This window comes from Neolamprologus multifasciatus, chromosome 1 (assembly GCF_963576455.1).
Source record: "Neolamprologus multifasciatus chromosome 1, fNeoMul1.2, whole genome shotgun sequence".
Classification (NCBI taxonomy): domain Eukaryota; kingdom Metazoa; phylum Chordata; class Actinopteri; order Cichliformes; family Cichlidae; genus Neolamprologus; species Neolamprologus multifasciatus.
Window position 1 is genome coordinate 4,640,283 of NC_140439.1, and position 20,194 is coordinate 4,660,476.

Below are 20,194 nucleotides of genomic sequence, written 5' to 3' on the forward strand. Positions count from 1 at the left end.
GTGTAGATTGTATAAGAATGTTGTACACGTTTTGCTTTGTTTGGGAACTGGTCTACTTTGTCGGGGATGTCAGAATTTGAAATTCTCAGAACTTTTCTGAGTATTTTTTTTCTTTCTGCATTATTTCTACAGTATCAGAACAATCTACTTGTCTTCTTCATTCATGGGTACACTGAAGAGCTGAATACTGAAGTACTCTAAGTATGTGTCCAGAAACAGAAACATGACGAATCATCTTTTGTACTGCAACTGATGATCAGGTCAGGGAGAGCCCTGAGGGCAGCGTCGTGCACGGTTGCTTGGACTGCATGAAGAGACTGACTGTGCTAAATCTGCAGAGGAACTTTATTAAAAGTATCAATTAGTAATACACTGCATTTGCACCACCAGTTACTACACGTGTCATCATTTTAAATCCACCAGACTTCCACTTTCCTTTGGTAAAAACACGCAGTTTTGCTCGCGTCCTTGTGATCTCACAGGAGATGATTCGAATGTTCAGCATTCTTGACGTACTCATATGGGCAGAAGCTGAGCAAATGAATTATGAAAAACAACAGGAACAGATATCTGAACCAGAACCAGTTATCTTCTATTTGCTGCTGTCTGTCTGCTGTCAAACTACAGAACTACAGGTTGTGTTAATATCTGAAAATGTTGGAAGATTCTATGTGTATATTGTTTTTAATCTAATACCTTGAACCCATCCTGTCTGTGCATGTATCTCCACAGTATGTCCCAGCGGAAAGTTTGGTAAAGCCTGTGCCGAGACCTGCTTGTGCACTAATAACGGCACTTGTAACCCCATCGATGGCTCCTGTCAGTGTTACCCTGGATGGACCAGCGAAGACTGTTCTAAGCGTAAGAGGAAACATTTATAGCCATTTTTGTACCGTAGCATTTATTAACTTCAGTTTTACAAAAGAACAAATAAAATGCATGTTGTTATTCACCCCACGTGTTTTAGCTGAAGAAAAAAACTAAAGGCAGTCACTGGAGTGGCTTTGACATTAATTATCTTTCTTACATTGAACATCTACCACAGTCACTCAGTTATCTGTAAGTTTAATGAGGGCACGCAGCATCCTAATGTATGTCTGGTCTTCACTATGGCAACATTTGACCTATTATTATGTATTTATATATTACTAGACGTATACGTGTCTAGATGAATTGAATAAAAGAGAAAAAAGAGGAGAGAATAAAGTGCCCATGTGCAGAAGTGAATCTCAGTAACGACACTTTGACTTGCCCAGTTTCCTGTGATGGGGCATTACAGTGTTGCTGTACAAGAGTGTGCTGACTTTTATTGCATACTTATTTTTGTGTGCTTCTGGCAGCATGTCCTTGGGGCTCATGGGGCCTTGACTGCATCCACACATGTAACTGTCTCAATGGAGCTCAGTGCAGCGCTTCAGATGGGGAGTGTATCTGCAGCCCTGGATGGACAGGACTCTACTGTACTCAGCGTATGTTTCTGTCACACACACGGGCAGTTCATATACACATACAGACCAAGCAAAACACTGGCTGCTGTGAGAGCTCATCACTAATGCACACTCACTATGTGCAATGTGTTCGTACCTCAAACCTTTAACTCCATCTAGTGACAGGTGAAAAAACTGCATACCCTTGAAATCCCTTCTTCTTATCTCCTCAATTCCTTTGTGGTTTCTGGTTTCAACACTGAAAAAGATTGAATTTCTCCATTTGCACTGAAAATTACTGTCCAATTTGGAGTATTTGGCTGAAGCTGATAGCCTTGTTCACTTGATAATTCATCCTGTTATTTCTATGAGCAGTCACATCATCAGTGAGCCCCCAAAAGTAGATTCTGTTCAGTCTCAGCTGACTGCAGGTTTCCCCAATCTTTGCATAATGACTGAAACTAGCACCACCAAAGGAGCAACGGGCTGGGAGGTCAGTTCCTTGATCATAATTATCACGATTCGTACAGGTGCTTGAAATCCTTGAAAATGCTTCAATTTTAATATTGTCTTTTCAAGGTTTGAAAAGTGCTTGAATTTCAGATGTGGGGCTTAAACGTGCTTGAAACCATATTTCATTCACCACAAACAACTATCTGACCGAATAGTTTTCTTATCAGATAGAGAAATAAAATCAGTCGCAAAGTGTAAAAGCTAAATTTCTCCGCCTGGCTGCCTCGCACGCATGTCAGTCTGTGTCAATGTGTGACCCCGCCCCTCCCCCGGACAGTCGGGGGTGAGTGCACTAACTTGACGTTGCTGTTTTAATGAGTGTTTGATGGAAAACGACACTGGCTGGATTTGAGTCACATGACAGGTGAGTCCTAGTAAATAATCTGTGTACATAACTGTGTAAACAGTCTGGGTATCAAAATAAAGCTAACGCGTGTGAGCTGTCATCAGAGGGGTAAATATTACTGCAGATGTTACTATGTCAAAGTTACTGTGACTCAAACATAGAAAAAAATAATTGATTTAAAAGTATTTTATAGCTTATAACACCTTTGAAAATGTTTCGGTTCACATTTAACTCCAGAAAATCATAAATCAAAATATGGATATTACCTGTCCACAGATTCGTGGTGACGTAACTGCTCTTTTAACTGTTTGGTGTTTGTAGAAATGGTTTCCAGCTGAGATTCAGAGGCTTCTGTGGACACGACTCATGTCTGCACTTATATTTCTGACCTCGTGTTATAACCGATTAAATGTGATCTCCTCCCTTTTCCCCCATTTTTGGTGGTGTGGGTGCTTAACTAGTTACAGTAACAAACATCTGTCTCCTGCTTTTGTGTCACGTAGGAAAGAAGCATCAATATCTGATGAGCAGACTTATTCATTTGTGCAGATTTCTTGTTTTGTGTGTTTGTTTTTTCCAAGTGGAGATGAACATCTCTAACAAGTTGATTTGTTCACATTTGCACATCTTCATTTTTGAGAGAAATGTGTTTGAGTTTGTACACTATATGCATATAAGACAAACATTTCCTTTTTCAGTATTTTTGTGTGGTGCATTTTTCTCTGTTTTAACAAAAGAAGAACAAAGAACATTTAAGTCAACCTAAGATTTGTTTTAATTTTTACATGGTCTTACTGAGGTGATGCAAAGTGAAACATGCATTCTTCTTTTTTTTTTTTTGGTAATGTGCTGGAAAAGCTTGATAATGGACCTTGAACGTGCTTAAATTTGACCCTGAAAAATGCAGATGAACCCTCAATTATGCAAATGTAAGATCAAAGCCCTCTGATCAACGAGTACCATTCACTGGCTGCAATCACAGCATGTAAGATGGTGAAAAATGTAGCCTTAGGCCCCCTCCTCGATTCAGAGATCGTCTTTCCCTTTTTACGTAACTTGCAGTCAGCTGAGACTGAAAAAGTCACCAGTTCCACTGATAGCCATATATGTCCATGCAATAGTATTGCCTCTGCTATCTTTGACATCTTTCATCAATCATGTGCTGTGCCTTGGTAAATAAATTATTAGAGAAAAAAATCCAACAATCAGATGATCCCCTACAAGGATCCTTTAAGGACCCTTAGCGCTGATGGGAAGAAATCAGGCACAGGGAGGGAAGCTGTCTGCACAACAGGCTGGAGGATGAAGGGAAAGAGAAAAAGACAAAACTACAAATCCAATTCTAAAAAAGTTGTGAGATTGTTTTATGAGAATGCAATCTCATAAAACATGTTTTATTCACACTAAAACACAGAAAACAGAAACAGTTTACTATTTCATGAAAAATATTAGCTCATTTTGAGTTTAATGTTATGAGCATGTCTCAGTTGGGACAGCGCCAACAACAAAAACAGGAAACATAAGTGATACTAAAAAAATATAAATATAAAAACAGCATCTAGTAGAATTTCTCACGAGGAAAGATCAGCAGGGGTTTAGTTTGCAAAAAAAGATAATGTAAAATTGCAAAAACTTTGAATATTTCAAAAGATTCTGTGAATCTGGAAAAATCTGTTTGTGCAGGGAAACAAATCCCCCCGATGGAGCACTTCGCTCTCAGGCTGCTGGTTTACTTGTGGCTCAAAGTAGAGTTGGAGGCTACAATACAAAGTGTCCAAAGACTCACAGACCTTTCACAATATTATGGACTGTAGAAGATGAAATAACCAAATCTCTTTTTTTAATTTTATGCTGAGAAATGTTATTTTTAAATTGTTACAATTTTCTCGTCTCACACTCTTTCACAGTAAATTGCACAGAGAGCTGAGAAACTCTCTAAAGCTTTGTTTCCTGTTTCAGTCCTGCTACAGATCTGTTACCAAATAGTTTTTAAAAAAATATATTTAAAAAAAGAAACTGGCAGATTTCGAATCTTGCTTGAGGCATCAGAACATGAAGATGATGAGGATTCCAGAAGGTACAGAGAAAAGAAAGCCTCCTGAGTTCATCTCAGGTTATCTTCCATCTCCTGCTGGGGTCTGAATACTTTCAGGGGAAATGAGTTTGGTAGAAAGAGCACATCACTCCTTGCGTTAGGACGTTCTTGGCCCCTCACTGTTGGGCAGCATTATCCCCACAATAGGAAGGTCATCATGAAGATGGCCTCACAGAAAGCCCACAAACAGCCGTTTTGAAGATCTTGAGCAAACCCCTCCCTCTATCAGTCAGGCCTCTGTAGACATTTTCTTTCTTTCTTTTTTTTTTTAGGGAAGAGTACATTTTCTAAACTGGTCGATATGGCAGTGGTGGATTCAGAAACCACTGGACAACAGCAGCAGTCCATTTTATAATGCATATAGCACATTATTGGCACACCTTATCCTTCGAAAGGTAAATGGCTGTAAAGAGGTGGGAATCCTGCCATGCAAATTTTATGAAGGCAGGGTCTCTCTATTTTGAAGGACCATGACCCTGCTGTCAACTCACTGTTAAACCTTTATCGCTCTTTTCAGTTGAAGCAAAATTGCTAACCAAGCTGCTGTCTGCTCATCTTAAAACTCGTACTGTTAAAAGTCATACATGTTGACCTGGAAGTAATCAACCATCTCTCCTGCAGACAGACAGACATTTCTCCCAGCACACGTGAACACTGTGACAATATACTGTATATATACTGTATATATACTGTAACAATCTTGTAATCCAGCACTTGTTATTCAATTCAATTCAATTCAGTTTTATTTATATAGCGCCAAATCACAACAAAATTCGCCTCAAGGCGCTTCATAGATACAGAGAAAAACCCAACAATCATATGACCCCCTATGAGCAGCACTTTGGCGACAGTGGGAAGGAAAAACTCCCTTTTAACAGGAAGAAACCTCCAGCAGAACCAGGCTCAGGGAGGGGCGGAGCCATCTGCTGTGATTGGTTGGGGTGAGAGAAGGAAGACAGGATAAGGACATGCTGTGGAAGAGAGACAGAGATTAATAACAGATATGATTCAATACAGAGAGGTCTGTTAACACATAGTGAGTGAGAAAGGTGACTGGAAAGGAAAAACTCAATGCATCATGGGAATCCCCCGGCAGCCTACGTCTATTGCAGCATAACTAAGGGAGGATTCAGGGTCACCTGGTCCAGCCCTAACTATATGCTTTAGCAAAAAGGAAAGTTTTAAGCCTAATCTTAAAAGTAGAGATAGTGTCTGTCTCCTGAATCCAAACTGGAAGCTGGTTCCACAGAAGAGGGGCCTGAAAACTGAAGGCTCTGCCTCCCATTCTACTTTTAAATACTCTAGGAACAACAAGTAGGCCTGCAGAGCGAGAGCGAAGTGCTCTAATAGGGTGATATGGTACTACAAGGTCATTAAGATAAGATGGGGCCTGATTATTTAAGACCTTGTATGTGAGGAGCAGGATTTTGAATTCAATTCTGGATTTAACAGGAAGCCAATGAAGGGAAGCCAAAACTTGTTATAAGTATGGTCTCAGGTTCTCTCAATTGTAAAAGCCCCCAAGGCACATGTTGACACACCAATACGCTTGAATCATGCAGACCAGCTCAGGAGGACCATGTCTTTAAAATTTGGAGGCAGAAGCATGTTGGTGAAGCCAATGAAGCCCATACATGTGGCCTTAGATCAGGGGTGGGCAACTCCAGGCCTCGAGGGCTGGTGTCCTGCAGGTTTTAGATCTCACCCTGGGTCAAGACACCTGAATCAAATGATTAGTTCATTACCAGGCCTCTGGAGAACTTCAAGACATGTTGAGGAGGTCATTTAGCCTTTAAATCAGCTGTGTTGGATCAAGGACACATCTAAAACCTGCAGGACACCGGCACTCGAGGCCTGGAGTTGCCCACCCCTGATAGTCTCCATTTTCCAAAGAAGCCGCATTTCGACTACAGCATCCTGCAAAATAAATTTGTGTTCATCATCTGGGCAACTTGTCAAGTACAGCTGGGTATTGAGGCCACTGACACAGTGTGTAGGAAAAAATGTTTTTTTAATATAGCACCAAATCACAACAGTTACCTCAGAGTGCTTTATATTGTAAGGTAAAGATCCTAACTAATACTGTGAAAAAACCAAATTAGATGAGCCTCTATTAGCAAGTGGCAACAGTGGGAAGGAAAAACGACCTTTTAATAAGCAGAAACCTTTGGCAAAACCAGGCTCAGGGAGGGGCGGGGCCATCTGCTGGGATCGTTTGGGGGTGAGGGGAGGAAGACAGGACAAAGGCACACGGTGAAAGAGAGCTAGAGATAAATAATAAATAATGATTTAATGGAGAATGGTGTATAAACACATGGTGGGTGAAAAGAAGCCCCCAGCAGTCTAGGAATATTGCAGCATAACTAAGGGAGGATTCAGGGTCACCTGATCCAGCCCTAACTATATGCTTTAGCAAAAAGCCTAATCTTAAGTACAGAGGGTGCCTGTCTCCTGAACCCAAACTGGAATATGGCTCCATAGAGGAGGGGCCTGAAAACTGAAGTCTGAGAGCGAAGTGCTTTATTGGAGTGATACGGTATTATGAGGTCTTTACCATTAGATGGGGCGTGATTATTCAAGACGTTGTATGTGAACAGAAGAAATTTGAACTTGATTTGGGATTTAACAGGAAGACGGTGAATATAGGTGAAATCTGCTCTCTCTTTCTAGTCCCTGTCAATAGTTTTCAGGACATCCTGATAACAGTGAGTTACAATAGTCCAACCTAGAAATAAGAAATGCGTGAACTAGTTTTTCACTGTGAGACAGGATATTTCTAATTTTAGAGATATTGTGGAAATTGGAAGAAGTAGTCTTACATATTTAATATGCACATCGAAGGACAGTGGAGGCCAAGGTAGTGCCATCCAGAGTAAGCATCTGGTATCAGAATCACATTCAGATATCTTCTGTTTGCGCACTCTTTACCCATAAAGAAGCAGGAAGTTAAGTCCTTTTATTACACTCTTGGATGAAGCTGAGCTGAGATGAGCTGGGGGATCTCAATTGCTTTAGCACACATCAATAAACTTAGTGTAAGTGACCTGCCACAACATGGAGAATCACTGGGTGTTGCTTGGCACCCAGTTCTTGTGCCTTCTCCTCAACCACAACCAGATGCTGCCTGTTTCTGCTTCCTCTGCCAGTTCCTTTGTAGCTCTTCTGTGTCCCGCTGCAGTCTAGATTGTAGAGTAGACCTGAGGTTGAGGAGTCGACAGAAGACAGACACCCCACTTCCACTGGGAATAAATAGTACAGCGTTCCAGCCAGCTTCCATGATAGAGCGCTCACTTTTTCTCTACAGTATTATTCTGGGTAGGGCTGTGCGATATCACCAAAATCTCATATCCCGATATAAGACATCTATCGTCCGATAACGATATAAATAACAAAATGTAACATTTTCTGTAAATTCTGTGAATCTCGGGCAGCTCGACTTGGTGAAGTGTTTCCAGCTGGGCGTCATGTAGCTGGAGTCGAGTGTTTTAACCGATGCATGAAACGATACATTTTTAGACATAAGTTGTAACAGACGCCGTTTTCTTTGTGAGTATTTATTACACGGCGTGCTGCGGGGAAAAGCCTGTTCTAACGTTTGAGTCTAAGGTTTATTTTTTAGCACCTGGCGGCTCTTTTTTGCTTCTCATCCGTAAATAATCTGCTCTTTCACGTGATTCAGTTTATTTTGAAAAGTCTCAACAGGATCTTGAGCTTTAATGTGAAAGGTTTATGTGGAAAATAAACAAGCGGACACGCGATGCTGTTACCGTCGTTGTTGCTAACGACAACGCATAAAAACAGTAATGATGTGCGATACCACTGATTTCCTTTCCGATCCGATACCAAGTAATATTCAGGGAGGCATCGACGATACTGATCCGATACTTTGTTCAACAACGTATTTTATTTATTGTATCTCAAATTATAGCATCATAATGATTACAGGACATCAGATTACTTGTTCTTATCACTTAATAATGCAGAGTTCATCATATAGAAATACAAAAACTGAAGTTGTGCTATTTGAACATGTTGCCTGCCTGCAGCACTAAAGGACTCCGTGAGAGACGTCTGTCTCGCCCTGGCAGCACCTGTCCCTGTCCTCCTCTTCAGTTCACCTCAACATAAGCTCGTCATATTCTGTCATATGATTTACTCTGAGGTGTTTGACAAGGTTAGCGGTGTTGCCACAACCATACATGCCAAACTTCCCAATTTTTCTGGGAGAATCCCAAATTTCAGTGCCCCTCCCGAAAATCTCCCGGAGCCACCATTCTCCCGAATTTCTCCCGATTGTCCACCCGGACAACAAAATTGAAAAACCATATTGCAGAATTCATAGCGCGGCCCAGCCAACTCCAGTTTCCAACAATGGCGGCAGCGACTTAGTTTTAATATTACTCTTATTTCTCTTCCTGGGTCACAAAAAACTTTTAACATATTTTCAGGTGAGAATGTAGCTGTGTGAACTTCAAATATCTGAGCCGACACATCGTCTTCAAACCCCCGCGGTCTTTCACTACTCGGGTTAAACATGATATACAAGTCACTCTGATAACTTAAAAATGTTATTGTTTGGCTTTTTCAGTGTTGTATTTGTTCCTGAGTAAATCGGTTTGGCTGAGATTAAAGTTATTAGATTAGGTTAAATGTAACTTTATTAATCCCTCGGGTGGGTTCCTCCGGGGTTTTCACACAGCTGAATAAACATCAAACAGAACCATGAAAAAATATTGCCGTAAACAGTTTATTTTGCAACACCACGAAACAAACGATAGCGTAAAATGAAACAATAGACGTTTCTATATCATCATCCGATACATATCGTTATATCGAACAGCCCTAATTCTGGGTTGATTCAAACAGTGTAAGTGGTCATTATGATGCTCAGGCCATTCATTTCTTTATCAATGCTGTTAGCGAGAAAACTGGGCTACAATCCTGGAAGACCCCTGAGACACCTCAAATCTTTAGAACATGTGTTACACCTGCAGAAAATTAGATATTATAACAAACAAAGCAGGTCACTTTGAGAAAATGTGGTTAACAATCAAAGTTGTAATTAACTTTGTTTGCATTGGACTATGAGCACTCGCAGCTTCAGTATTAATGTGTCCTAGTTTGTATGTGTTACTCTCATCAGCTTCACACCTAATGCTCTCATTTGAAACAGCTGATGTGAACTGATGTGTGTGCCACAGCCATCATCTGCAGTCGTCCTCTTCCCCTGACTAATGCGTAGCTTAAAGCAGATAACTCGTAAGCTGGAGGAGAGATGGCATCGAACTAATTTAGAGCATCTTTGTTTAACCTGAAAAAAACGTTTTTGTTCTAAAAAACAAAAGAAAAAGAAAAAACCTCTGTAAAGCTAGAATCACCCTGGCCTCCAGGACCCCCTCCTCGTTTCCATTCGAGACACGGACACCCTCTCTGTACTTTTGAGATTGGCCTTAAAACTTTGATAAAAAGTATTTGTTCTTCACTTACCTCTTTTTTTCACACCACTCTGCATTTAATCGTTACTTATTATCAATTTCTTGTTCTCTTCCACGATGTGTTTTTGCCCCGTCTTCCTCTCCTCGCCCCCAGCAGATGGCCACCCCACCTGGAGGTTTCTTCCTGTTAAAAGGGAGTTTTTCCTTCCAGCTGTCACCAAAGTACGGAGCCCCACAGGGGACATGGGAGAAAAAAATTTAAGACGGACTTTTGCGAGATCTCGCAAAACTAACTCGGTATCTCGCAAAACTTTTGCGAGATCTCGCAAAAGTTTTAGCCGCATTCTTCCCGTTAGCTTCGAGCTAACGGGAAGAATGCGGCTAAAACTACTTAGTTGTAATGTTACTCTTTCTGTGTCACAAAATACACTTTTAAGATATTTTGAGGCGGGAATGTAGTTGTGTAAACGTCAGATACCTGCTGTTGTGTTGCAAAAGTGCTCCGACGTTTTCGGAGATCTGACACCCACTAGCTCGAAGCTAACGGGAGGTCGAGACCTACTACAGCCGGGAGGAACACCGCTTTCCCGGCACATCGTGCCTCGACCTCCCGGTCAGCTTCGAGCCGGCGTCCGAAGAATGCGGCTAAAACTTTTGCGAGATCTCGAGTTTGTTTTGCGAGATCTCGCAAAAGTTTTGCGAGATCCCGAGTTTGCTTTGTGGGATCTCGCAAAAGTCCGTCTTAATTTTTTTTTCTCCCATGTCCCCTGCGGGGCTCTGTACCAATGCACTTGCTCATAGGAGGTCATGTGGTTGTTGGGTTTTCTGTTTTCTGTTATTGTCGGGTCTTTACCTTACAATATAAAATGCCTTAAAGCAACTGCTGCTGTGATTTGGCGCTATATTAAAAATTAATGTATTAAAATGTATTAAAAGACATTGAGTTGAACGACACTCCCACACATTGTTCCTCCGTGCTGTAAGGCCACGTAAAGAACATCTTTTTTACGCTCTTCCATGTTTACTTAATTTTTCAGTCTGTGGTCCTGCGTTTATGAAGTTAATAAATCACAGTAACCATGTATCTGTACATTTGCTTGACGCACAAAAGAAAAAACCTGATCCAAATCAGTATTTTCTTTTGACTAGTATCAGTTCTAGCCTAGAACCAGCCAAGTTTGTTTTCTGTCATGTCATTTGATTTGTCTGCTGAGCTGTTTCTCCATGTTTTTGCATCACCAGAGATATAGATGAGAGAGTGTGGTCAGTTAAACATCTGCATGAAATGAAGGTTTTGTTGAATTTCCACTTTGGTTCTGTGACAGAAGCGATTAACTCGTCCCAGAGAAAATGCTTCCAAAGACATTTCAAGTTTTTGATCATGTCTCTGCACAGAGATGGGTTAAGAGTGACAGAGTGAAATTGCTGCTGCTACTGAAAACACTTGTCCACATGTAAAGCATAATATAGATTGGGTGTGTTTCCCTTCAGGCTGTCCTGCAGGTTTCTACGGGACTCACTGTGCTGAGGTGTGTCGCTGTCAGAATGGAGCAGACTGTGACCACATCACGGGACAGTGCTCCTGCAGGACAGGCTTTATAGGACACAGCTGTGAGCTCAGTGAGTGTATCTTACATGCAGGAGAGTTGCACATTCACTTGTTAAAGTTCAAGATGTCTTAAATCCCTGTTCCTGTGTCCAGAGTGTCCCGCGGGGACATTTGGCTACGGCTGCCAGCAGCTGTGTGAGTGTATGAACAATGCCACCTGTGACTACGTGACCGGAACCTGCTACTGCAGCATCGGCTTTAAAGGCATCCGTTGTGACCAGGGTGAGAACAACTGGCTCTGTGAAGAGAAAGGAGGGAACATGATCGGATTTATTCTTTTGGTTTCTTTAGATATGCCCTCAGTTCAGCTGAATAATAAAATATAAAATAACAGAACATCTGCAAAACTCGTACAGACAAATCTTCATATAATCGCAGATATGTACTAAGGTAGTAGATAAGACTGTTCCTAAAAGATGGAAGTACAAAGACCTCTCGAATAGACAGACAAGTGCAAATGATACTCTGATAAAAATATTAATGGTCTTTAGCTGGAACTGAACCAGCAGCCATTCACTTGCCAAGTAAATGTATAAACCACTACAATGATTGAATAACTGTTTTGGTTAAAGGGGAAACACAGTAGTGACAAATAAAAATATACTAAATATGCAATTCTTAAATACTCCAAATGAAATCAAGTGGAAACAAAAGTAATGACTGTAAATACAGAATACATACTGCATGATCACCCAAGCAGAGCACCAGAGTCGTCAGTGTGACTTCCAGGAGTGTGCGGTCATGGTATTGCAAGCTTCCAAGGGCGTACACAAGATCTGCACAGAGGGAGGGATTAATGCAAGGCATCAAAGCAGAATCCACACCAGACGGCAGCCGCGAGCATCTGGCGATGACTGAATGCTTGACTCGGTTACCAAAAGCAGTTCAACAGCTTCATATTCGTGCTCAGCTCTCTGTTTACCTCCAAAGAAGGAGCCCGTGTCACTGCAGACTCCACCAGTTTGGCGGTATCACCCCACCCTACTCCTCAACTGTTTGCCTTTCATTATCTGTCCTTTGTAGATACATGCATTTTTATCATGGCAAAATACCAAAATAAAAGTCAATAGCATAATAAATTCAGTGAAATGAGAGGAATTTTATTCTGAAATTCTCCTTCAGCAAAAGTGCCTGATGACACTGCACAGGTGATGTGAGCGTGTCAAACATTAAAGTGTTACTCATCTGTGTTCGCCTCAGCGGCCTTAATGATGGAGGAGCTGAACCCCTACACCAAGATGAGCCCAGCTCTGGCGTCGCAGCGGCAGTCGACGGGCGCTGTCCTGGGCATCGTCTTCCTGCTGCTGATGATCATGGCCATGCTCGCTCTGGTGGTCTGGTTCCGTTATCGACAACGAGAGAAAGGCCACCGTGTGCCTAGCGTCACCTACACACCCGCCCTGAACATCAGCTCCACTGACTACTCCCTCTCAGGTACGACATCCGTGCGTCTGTCCTTTTCGTCTGACTGGTGTTATTTATGTTTAGAGTGGCACACAGCAGCATTCAGAGCAGTTGATGGTAATCATAACCTGCTGGGAAATTACAAGGTAACAGGTAAAGACAATAAATGATCCGTTTTTTCAGATCTGGGTGATTAAATTAAAGGTTAAACACTTTGTATCAGGTGCACTGTACATGTCTGCATGGTGTGTACATATATATGCGTGTATGACATCTAGAGCTCAGTATGTGAACATGTGTTGATGTTGGGGCAGCAGGGCTGCACTGCACAGGCCTGCTCTCTTCTTCAGAGTCCTCTCCCAGTAGCAGTTCTTTAGGTGGCTGCTTCTCCAACCCCAGCTACCGCACCCTGGGCTCCTGCACCTACGCCACACACTATGCCAAGCCAGATAAGAGGAGTTTCACCAAGGTGGGTTCAAAAGCCTTTTATATTTTGCCCTCGGAAAGCTTTAAGAGTTTGCTGCTAATAAATATACTCCAATTTTTTTTGTTATACAACAAATAAGTTTCTACTTTAAGGTTCAAATTAAAAAAGCCAAACTGATCAGTACCTCCTCGTAGCAATTAACTGTCTTTATTTAAAAGAAAACAAACTGTTCAAAGGTATGCTTTAGGCTGTGCTGCCAGCCTGCTTTGATGCTAACCTCTGTAGGTCAGGTACATAGAAGCAGAAGTTGGATGATTTAGCAGGAAGAAAGACTTTTTTGCTCATGGGTATCCTGTTAAAAATTGTTGAAGTTGTTGAAGCTACAGAGCTGTGTAAAAAAATATTTGCCTCCTTCCTGATTTCTTACTTTTTGGATGTCTGTGAAGGTTCTCAGTCATCCAGGTCATCGTAGTCAAAGGAGCTTGCAAAGAAAAGCGTCTGGACTTCTTTAAGTTGCTTGAAGACGTTTCACCTTCATCCGAGAAGCTTCTTCAGTTCTAAGGTCAAATGGTGGAGAGTCCCAGATATAAACCTAGTGGGAGTTTCCCCCCACAGAGGGACAAAAGGACCCCCTGATGATCCTCTAATCACCTGAGCCAAGGGCGATTAGAGGATCATCAGGACAAGACTCAGCAGTCCATCTGCATCTTAAGGACAAAGGTCACTCGTTTGAGGATGCCAACGTTCACATTTTGGACAGAGAGGACAGATGGTTTGAAAGAGGAGTGAAAGAAGCATCTATGTCCACTGTGAGCGACCATCTTTGAACAGAGGCGGTGGTTTACGACACCAACTCTCTGCCATCTATAATCCAGTTTTGAGTTCCCTCCCCAGACGCCTTAACGCCCACTCACACCCTGGGCCATCTGACCTCAGGAAATCACATGATAAGGTGGGGCCAGGTTTCACAATGAACTCACCCGAAACTCTGGCTGATTGGGACCCACACCCAGTTTCACACCTTGGCTCAGGCGATTAGAGGATCATCAGGGGGTCCTTTTGTCCCTCTGTGGGGGGAAACTCCCACTAGGTTTATATCTGGGACTCTCCACCATTTGACCTTAGAACTGAAGAAGCTTCTCAGATGAAGGTGAAACGTCTTCAAGTAACTTAAAGAAGTCCAGATGCTTTTCTTTGCAAGCTCCTTTGACTACTTTTTGGATATTTGTCACACATTTTAATCATAGACAAAGATAAGCTGAGTAAATAAAAATGCAGTTTTTAAATCATCATTTCATTTATTAAGGGGGGAAAAGCAACCCAGTGTTAATCCATAAAGATTTAACTTTTTATTGGTGACCAAATTTTCAGTGCAATTTGTTTTGTGTTTTTCTTTCCTTCTCAGCCACATCTCAGTCTCAGAAACTCCAGCTTAATGTGACGTTTTTAATCCCACCTGCCCTCAGTACAGATCTTACTGTCAAACAAATCTAAAAAGCTGATACAACAGAAATAAAGCACAACAGCATCATATCCAGGCAAATGTGATCACCTCTATAAAATCAAAAGTTGTAGCACTTTGCTGGTCCCGAGGTCAGACTGTGCAAACTGCTAAAGAAAATAAAAATAAAAAAACCCAACATATACAAAGTATGTGTACTAGAGTGAAATGTGAAGCCATCTGTCCAACAGTCAAAACCCTGTTACTCAAGCACACCAGAAAAGCTGCAGGAAGTCCAAACACCAACCTGATTGAAATGCTGTGGAAGGATCTTATGCCTGCATAACGAATGCCTGCAAACAGCAATAATTTAAAGCAGTTTTGCAAACACGAGTGGGACAAAATCCCCCCACAGTGATGTGACAGACAGATGAAATCATACAGAAGACGCTTACTGTGTTAGTTCTGCTAAGAGTGGTTCTTCAGGCTATTGAGTCATGGGTCGTGTGCTTAATTTTCACACAGGACTATATGAGCTTTTGCTTTTTCACATTACTGTATGCTGTTCCACATTTATGGTTCCCTTCAAGAAAAAAACTTTATTTTTAAATTTATTTCCCTCAAAAACAAACCCGTTTCACTCTTCAGCAATTCGAATGTTTGTGCCCTGTGACATCATCCTGTTACAGCTGATTGAAGTGTTCATTTTTAAGATCGAGACAGTTTTTCTGAAACGTTCTTTAAGAAGATCTTTGTTTGTTTTTTTATCTTTAATGTGTCTCTGTGAAATTTCCAGATGAAGACAAAGAAGCAACACAGGAACAGCGCTCCAGAGTGGGGCCCCTACTGCAACCTCAGTGAGCTCGGTCAGTCTTTTCTACGCCTTCAGCCTCGTTTCATGACCCACTGTTCTTAGCCAGCTGCATTCTGATATCTGTCTTTATACTGAGTGTTTCCAACAATATCATCACTCTGTTAATGCTTGTGTGCACAGCAGTTACTCGTGTTCAGAATATAATTATAAAGACATTGATTGCATGCATCCAGAAGGCAGGGAATATTCCTTTTACTCTCCGCCTCATAATGTTTATACTAGAATCAACTACTTTCTTATTTCTGAATCCTCAGTGAATAACTCTATAGATTCAAGTATTGGTAATATAGTATTCTCGGACCATGCGCCAATTTTTCTATGTCTTGGAAATATTTTACAGATTCCTCAAAGCCGCAGACGGCGTTTAAATGTGTCCTTAATTAAAGACTCTGGGTTTATTAAATTGATAAGAGATGAAATACAATTTTACAAACAGACAAATAATCGAGAGGACACTACATTGGCCACTTGGTGGGATGCTATGAAGGCATACTTAAGGGGGAGGGTAATTTCTTACGCTTCCTTTAAAAAGAAGGCAGCTAACAAGAATATTATTATGTTAGAAGCCAAGTTAAAGGCATGTGAGGCCAGGGCCGTGCAGAGAGGTTTAAAGGGGCGGGTGCTCAAGCCCCTCTAGCCCCCCCCACCCCTCCCCCACCCCCCCCGTGCAAAAAGACAGAGTTAGGTTGAATAAAATTGTTAAAGTTAAATATAAGTTGAATGTACTGTACAACAGAAAGGCAGAATACGCTTTATTTCGCATTAATCAAGCATATTGGGAAATGGGAGAAAAGCCGAGTCGTTTATTAGCATACCGTCTTAAACAGAAAGACAGTATGAACTAGGGCTGCTCAATTAATCGAATTTTAATCACGATTACGATCTGGGCTTTCAACGATCATTAAAAATGACTGAGCCGATTATTAGCCCCTCCCTCGTGCTTTACTCTCGCGCTGCTCCGTGTGGCGAATCGAGCGCACCTCTCTGCATTGCGAACACATGTCACAACAATTAAGAGCAGCGGTCTCCAACCTTTTTTGCACCACGGACCGGTTTATGCCCGACAATATTTTCACGGACCGGCCTTTAAGGTGTCGCGGATAAATACAACAAAATAAAACTAGTACCGGTACTGAAAAAAGAAGATTTATTCATAACACACGTGAAAAGACCCAGGAAAACCGAGTAAACGATAAAAATGATAACAAAATAACGCTGAAAACCGATAAAAACCCTGAAAACTATACATTTCACACCTGAGCCTCAACTCTCGCGGCCCGGTACCAAACGACTCACGGACCGGTACCAGTCCGAGGCCCGGGGGTTGGGGACCGCTGATTAAGAGGACCCGAGGAAAGCTCGGAAAGCTAAGCAGAAGTTATTTGGAGAGGAGAGTGACTGCTGTTGGTTGAAAAGAGGTAAAAAAAACTTCAGTGGTGTGGAAACATTATGGGTTCAGAGTCAGACGTGGATCAAGTAGACACAGTGTGTAAACTTTGCTACAGTGTCGTAGCTGCACCACAGAGCAACACTGCAAAGTTCACTAAACATAGATGTTTACATTTTTCATTTATTTCTTATATTGCAAACATTTGCACTGTTATCAGTATTTGCACTATTTTATATTATTTTTGACAATCTTTAAAGTCATTATTCAACACATTGTTATTGTTAAATAAATATCGTCAAATAATCGAGATCTCAGTGAAAATAATCGTGATTATCATTTTTGCCATAATCGAGCAGCCCTAGTATGAACCATATCGCAGGCATACGACAATCAGATGGGGTTATTTCAACTTCTATTAGACATGAATTATGGATTCAGGGCCTTTTACAATAATCTTTATTCTACACGAGGTAGTTTAGATGAACAGAAATTCGAAGCATTCTTTACTGATTTAAACCTGCCACAGCTTTCTACTACTGACCAGCAGATTATAGATGCTCGAATTACAGTGGAGATTACCCGTGCAATTAACAGTATGCCACTTAATAAAGCTCCAGGATTAGATGGGTTACCATTGGATTCCTATAGAGCATTTGAGGATATGTTAAGTCCCCTGTTGCTCGATGTTTATAATGAGGCGTTCAAAGTAGGCTCATTACCTCAGTCAATGCACTCTGGACTTATAACATTTATTCTTAAAACTGGGAAAGACCCTTTAGACCCAAGTGGTTACCGCCTCATATCTTTGCTGAATTCTGACCAAAGAATGGAAGAAAAGATGGATTATTCTGGCTCTTACTACGGCCAAATGGGTCCTGCTAAGACATTGGCGGAAAAAGAACCCCTCTCCCTATGAAGAGTGGCTAAAGACAATGGCTAAGTTGGCGTCTTACGTAAAAGTGACTTATGGTTTATTAGACAAATTGCATCAATATGATTGTATTTGGTCCCCTTTACAAGCTGGCTTTCTGTAACTTGAAGAACAGGAGTAATGACAGAGTGGTGGTGTGGGGATTGGTGTGCGAAGAAAGAATAGGATAACTTCCCTTTGTTTTGGTTTTTTGTTGTTGTTGTGTTTTGTTTTTTTGTTTTTTTGTTTTTTGGTTTTTTGTTGTTGTGTTTTGTTTGTTGTTTTGTTTTTTTGGTTTGTTTTTTTGGTTTTTTTGTTTTTTGTTGTTTTTTGTTGTTTTTTGTTGTTGTGTTTTGTTTTGTTTTTTTTTGTTTTTTGTTTTTTGTTGTTTTTTGTTGTTTTGTTTTGTTGTTTTGTTGGTGTGTTTTGTTTTTTTTGTTTTTTGGGTTTTTTTGGGGTTTTTTTTGTTTTTTTTGTTTTTTGTTGTTGTTTGTTTGTTTTTTAAACTATTTATTTATGTAGTTTTCCTTAAGTTCTGTTATTGAAGTTTAAAATGAAATAAATAAAAATTGTTGATGACAAAAATAAAGGCATTGATTGCTACATGATGTCATCAGGATGCTGTAGAAGCAAGTCTGAGTAAACTGATTAAAGCCTGTTTGTTTGTTTGTTTGTTGCTCCAATATGAACCAAGTTTACACTTAAGTATCATTTGCCATGGAAGGTGAAAGTTCCCCGTGCGATGTGCACAAATGGACTCTACATAAGGTCGTGGACAGTGACGTGTGAATCTGTGCTGATAAGAAGACAGACATCCCCTTTGCTCTTTTTATGGTGTCACTGATTTCCAAGTATTTAGGATTTTGGATTCACCACACAGCCTCTAATTATCCATGCTGGCATTTTTGGCATTTGGTAGAATTTTAGCTTGTATTTATGAATGCGTTGATGTTCACCAATAATAAGTATCAGAAGTATTTCTGAGCAGCGATTGATGTTTTGATGCAGTGCTTTCTAAACCATCAAAGATCATGATTATTGAATATTCTTTTATGGAGATTTCTCTGCTGAATCTTTCAGCAGATTTTCTAAAATGTGTCAATATGTTAAACAGGTTTCCAAATGTGAAATATCTTTGTACAATTTTGTGTTTGTATTGTTTAAACACAGAGTTTGTAGGTCGTCTGACAACTTTTTAAAAAGATGTTTGTTAAATCCTCTTTTGAACCTCTGGTTGCTAGATTTTTTTTTCTCAACAGTCAGCCATGAGTTAGTGTAAAACATCAGTTTAATGATCAGCTGCCAGACTGTATGTACAGCAAGAGCACTGAGTGAGCACAACCTTCTCCGAGGAGCGACTGCTGTACTAAAACTTTGATGTTTTATGATGTTTTTATTATGACTTCACCCTGTTATTGCATCAATCATCACACGATTTGAAAACTGGATGCTAGACTGCTAACAAACTCACAGACATAACATACTTCCTCCCTTCAGGAGGAGAAAAATGTGTGTCTATCTGACATGGATACTGACTGCTGACTGGGAAAATACATTTATAGAGCATCTAAAATGTCAAGAACTATAAAAATGTCATGCGTATAAATAGATTTTTAAAAGGATCTTTATGATAATCATATAAATCTTGTGGTCTTTCTTTTCTTTGTGCAGGTGTTTACTGCATTAATCAACGTTACAGCTACCACATGGAGCCACGCTACAGAGGTACTGTGCCACTCTTGTCACCTTTGACCTGAACAGTTAGCTAGTGACCGTTTCTCTTGCATTTAAAACCCCAGCTTGTTGTGGCCTGTGCTGAAATATCCAAACTGCATGTTACACAACAGGAGACCTGCTGATTATACTGATTCTACAGGAAGTCCAGTTTAAAATCCTTTTATGTACCAATCACCTAGCACATCATCATCTTATCTTATGTTAGATCAAGTTCCAAGTGAACAGTTGATGTGTTTGAAACATGAGAGGCAGCACCTCAGCACCTCTGATATGTATAAGCTGTAACGCTCTGGATCTTTCCAGAATGCCAGCTCTTGTGGAGTTAAAGAAATGCTTTATAATTACCTACTCCAAAAGGTTTTCACCACAAGGCGTGCCTTTTACCAGACCCCCTGTTAGTAATAACTAATACTTTGTTCACTGCATGTTACTCCCTGGTCTAGGGGTCTGGAACACAACATAAGGTTTATAAGGAAAATGACCCCAATGGTCCCCAACACCGTACCCAGAAGCTGATGTGTCTGAACTGAAGCTTAAGTTAAGCTTCAGTTTAGACACAATAAGCCACCTTTCACTTGTAAATCAG

General features: G+C 40.8%; 1 protein-coding gene across 4 annotated transcripts in view; it reads left to right on the forward strand.

Annotated features, from left to right (window-relative positions):
* LOC146525160 (multiple epidermal growth factor-like domains protein 11) overlaps window positions 1-20,194 on the forward strand; it is a 289,529-nt gene that overhangs the window by 259,727 nt on the left and 9,608 nt on the right. For 2 of the 4 annotated variants that reach the window (XM_085154285.1, XM_085154203.1), the window contains exons 17-24: window positions 733-861; window positions 1,341-1,469; window positions 11,308-11,436; window positions 11,519-11,647; window positions 12,626-12,859; window positions 13,147-13,298; window positions 15,494-15,563; window positions 19,543-19,596. In XM_085154285.1, coding sequence (XP_085010411.1) covers window positions 733-861; window positions 1,341-1,469; window positions 11,308-11,436; window positions 11,519-11,647; window positions 12,626-12,859; window positions 13,147-13,298; window positions 15,494-15,563; window positions 19,543-19,596 — 1,026 coding nt within the window. The remainder of the gene's footprint in view (window positions 1-732; window positions 862-1,340; window positions 1,470-11,307; window positions 11,437-11,518; window positions 11,648-12,625; window positions 12,860-13,146; window positions 13,299-15,493; window positions 15,564-19,542; window positions 19,597-20,194) is intronic. The other 2 variants (XM_085154371.1, XM_085154443.1) reach the window with 2 other exon arrangements.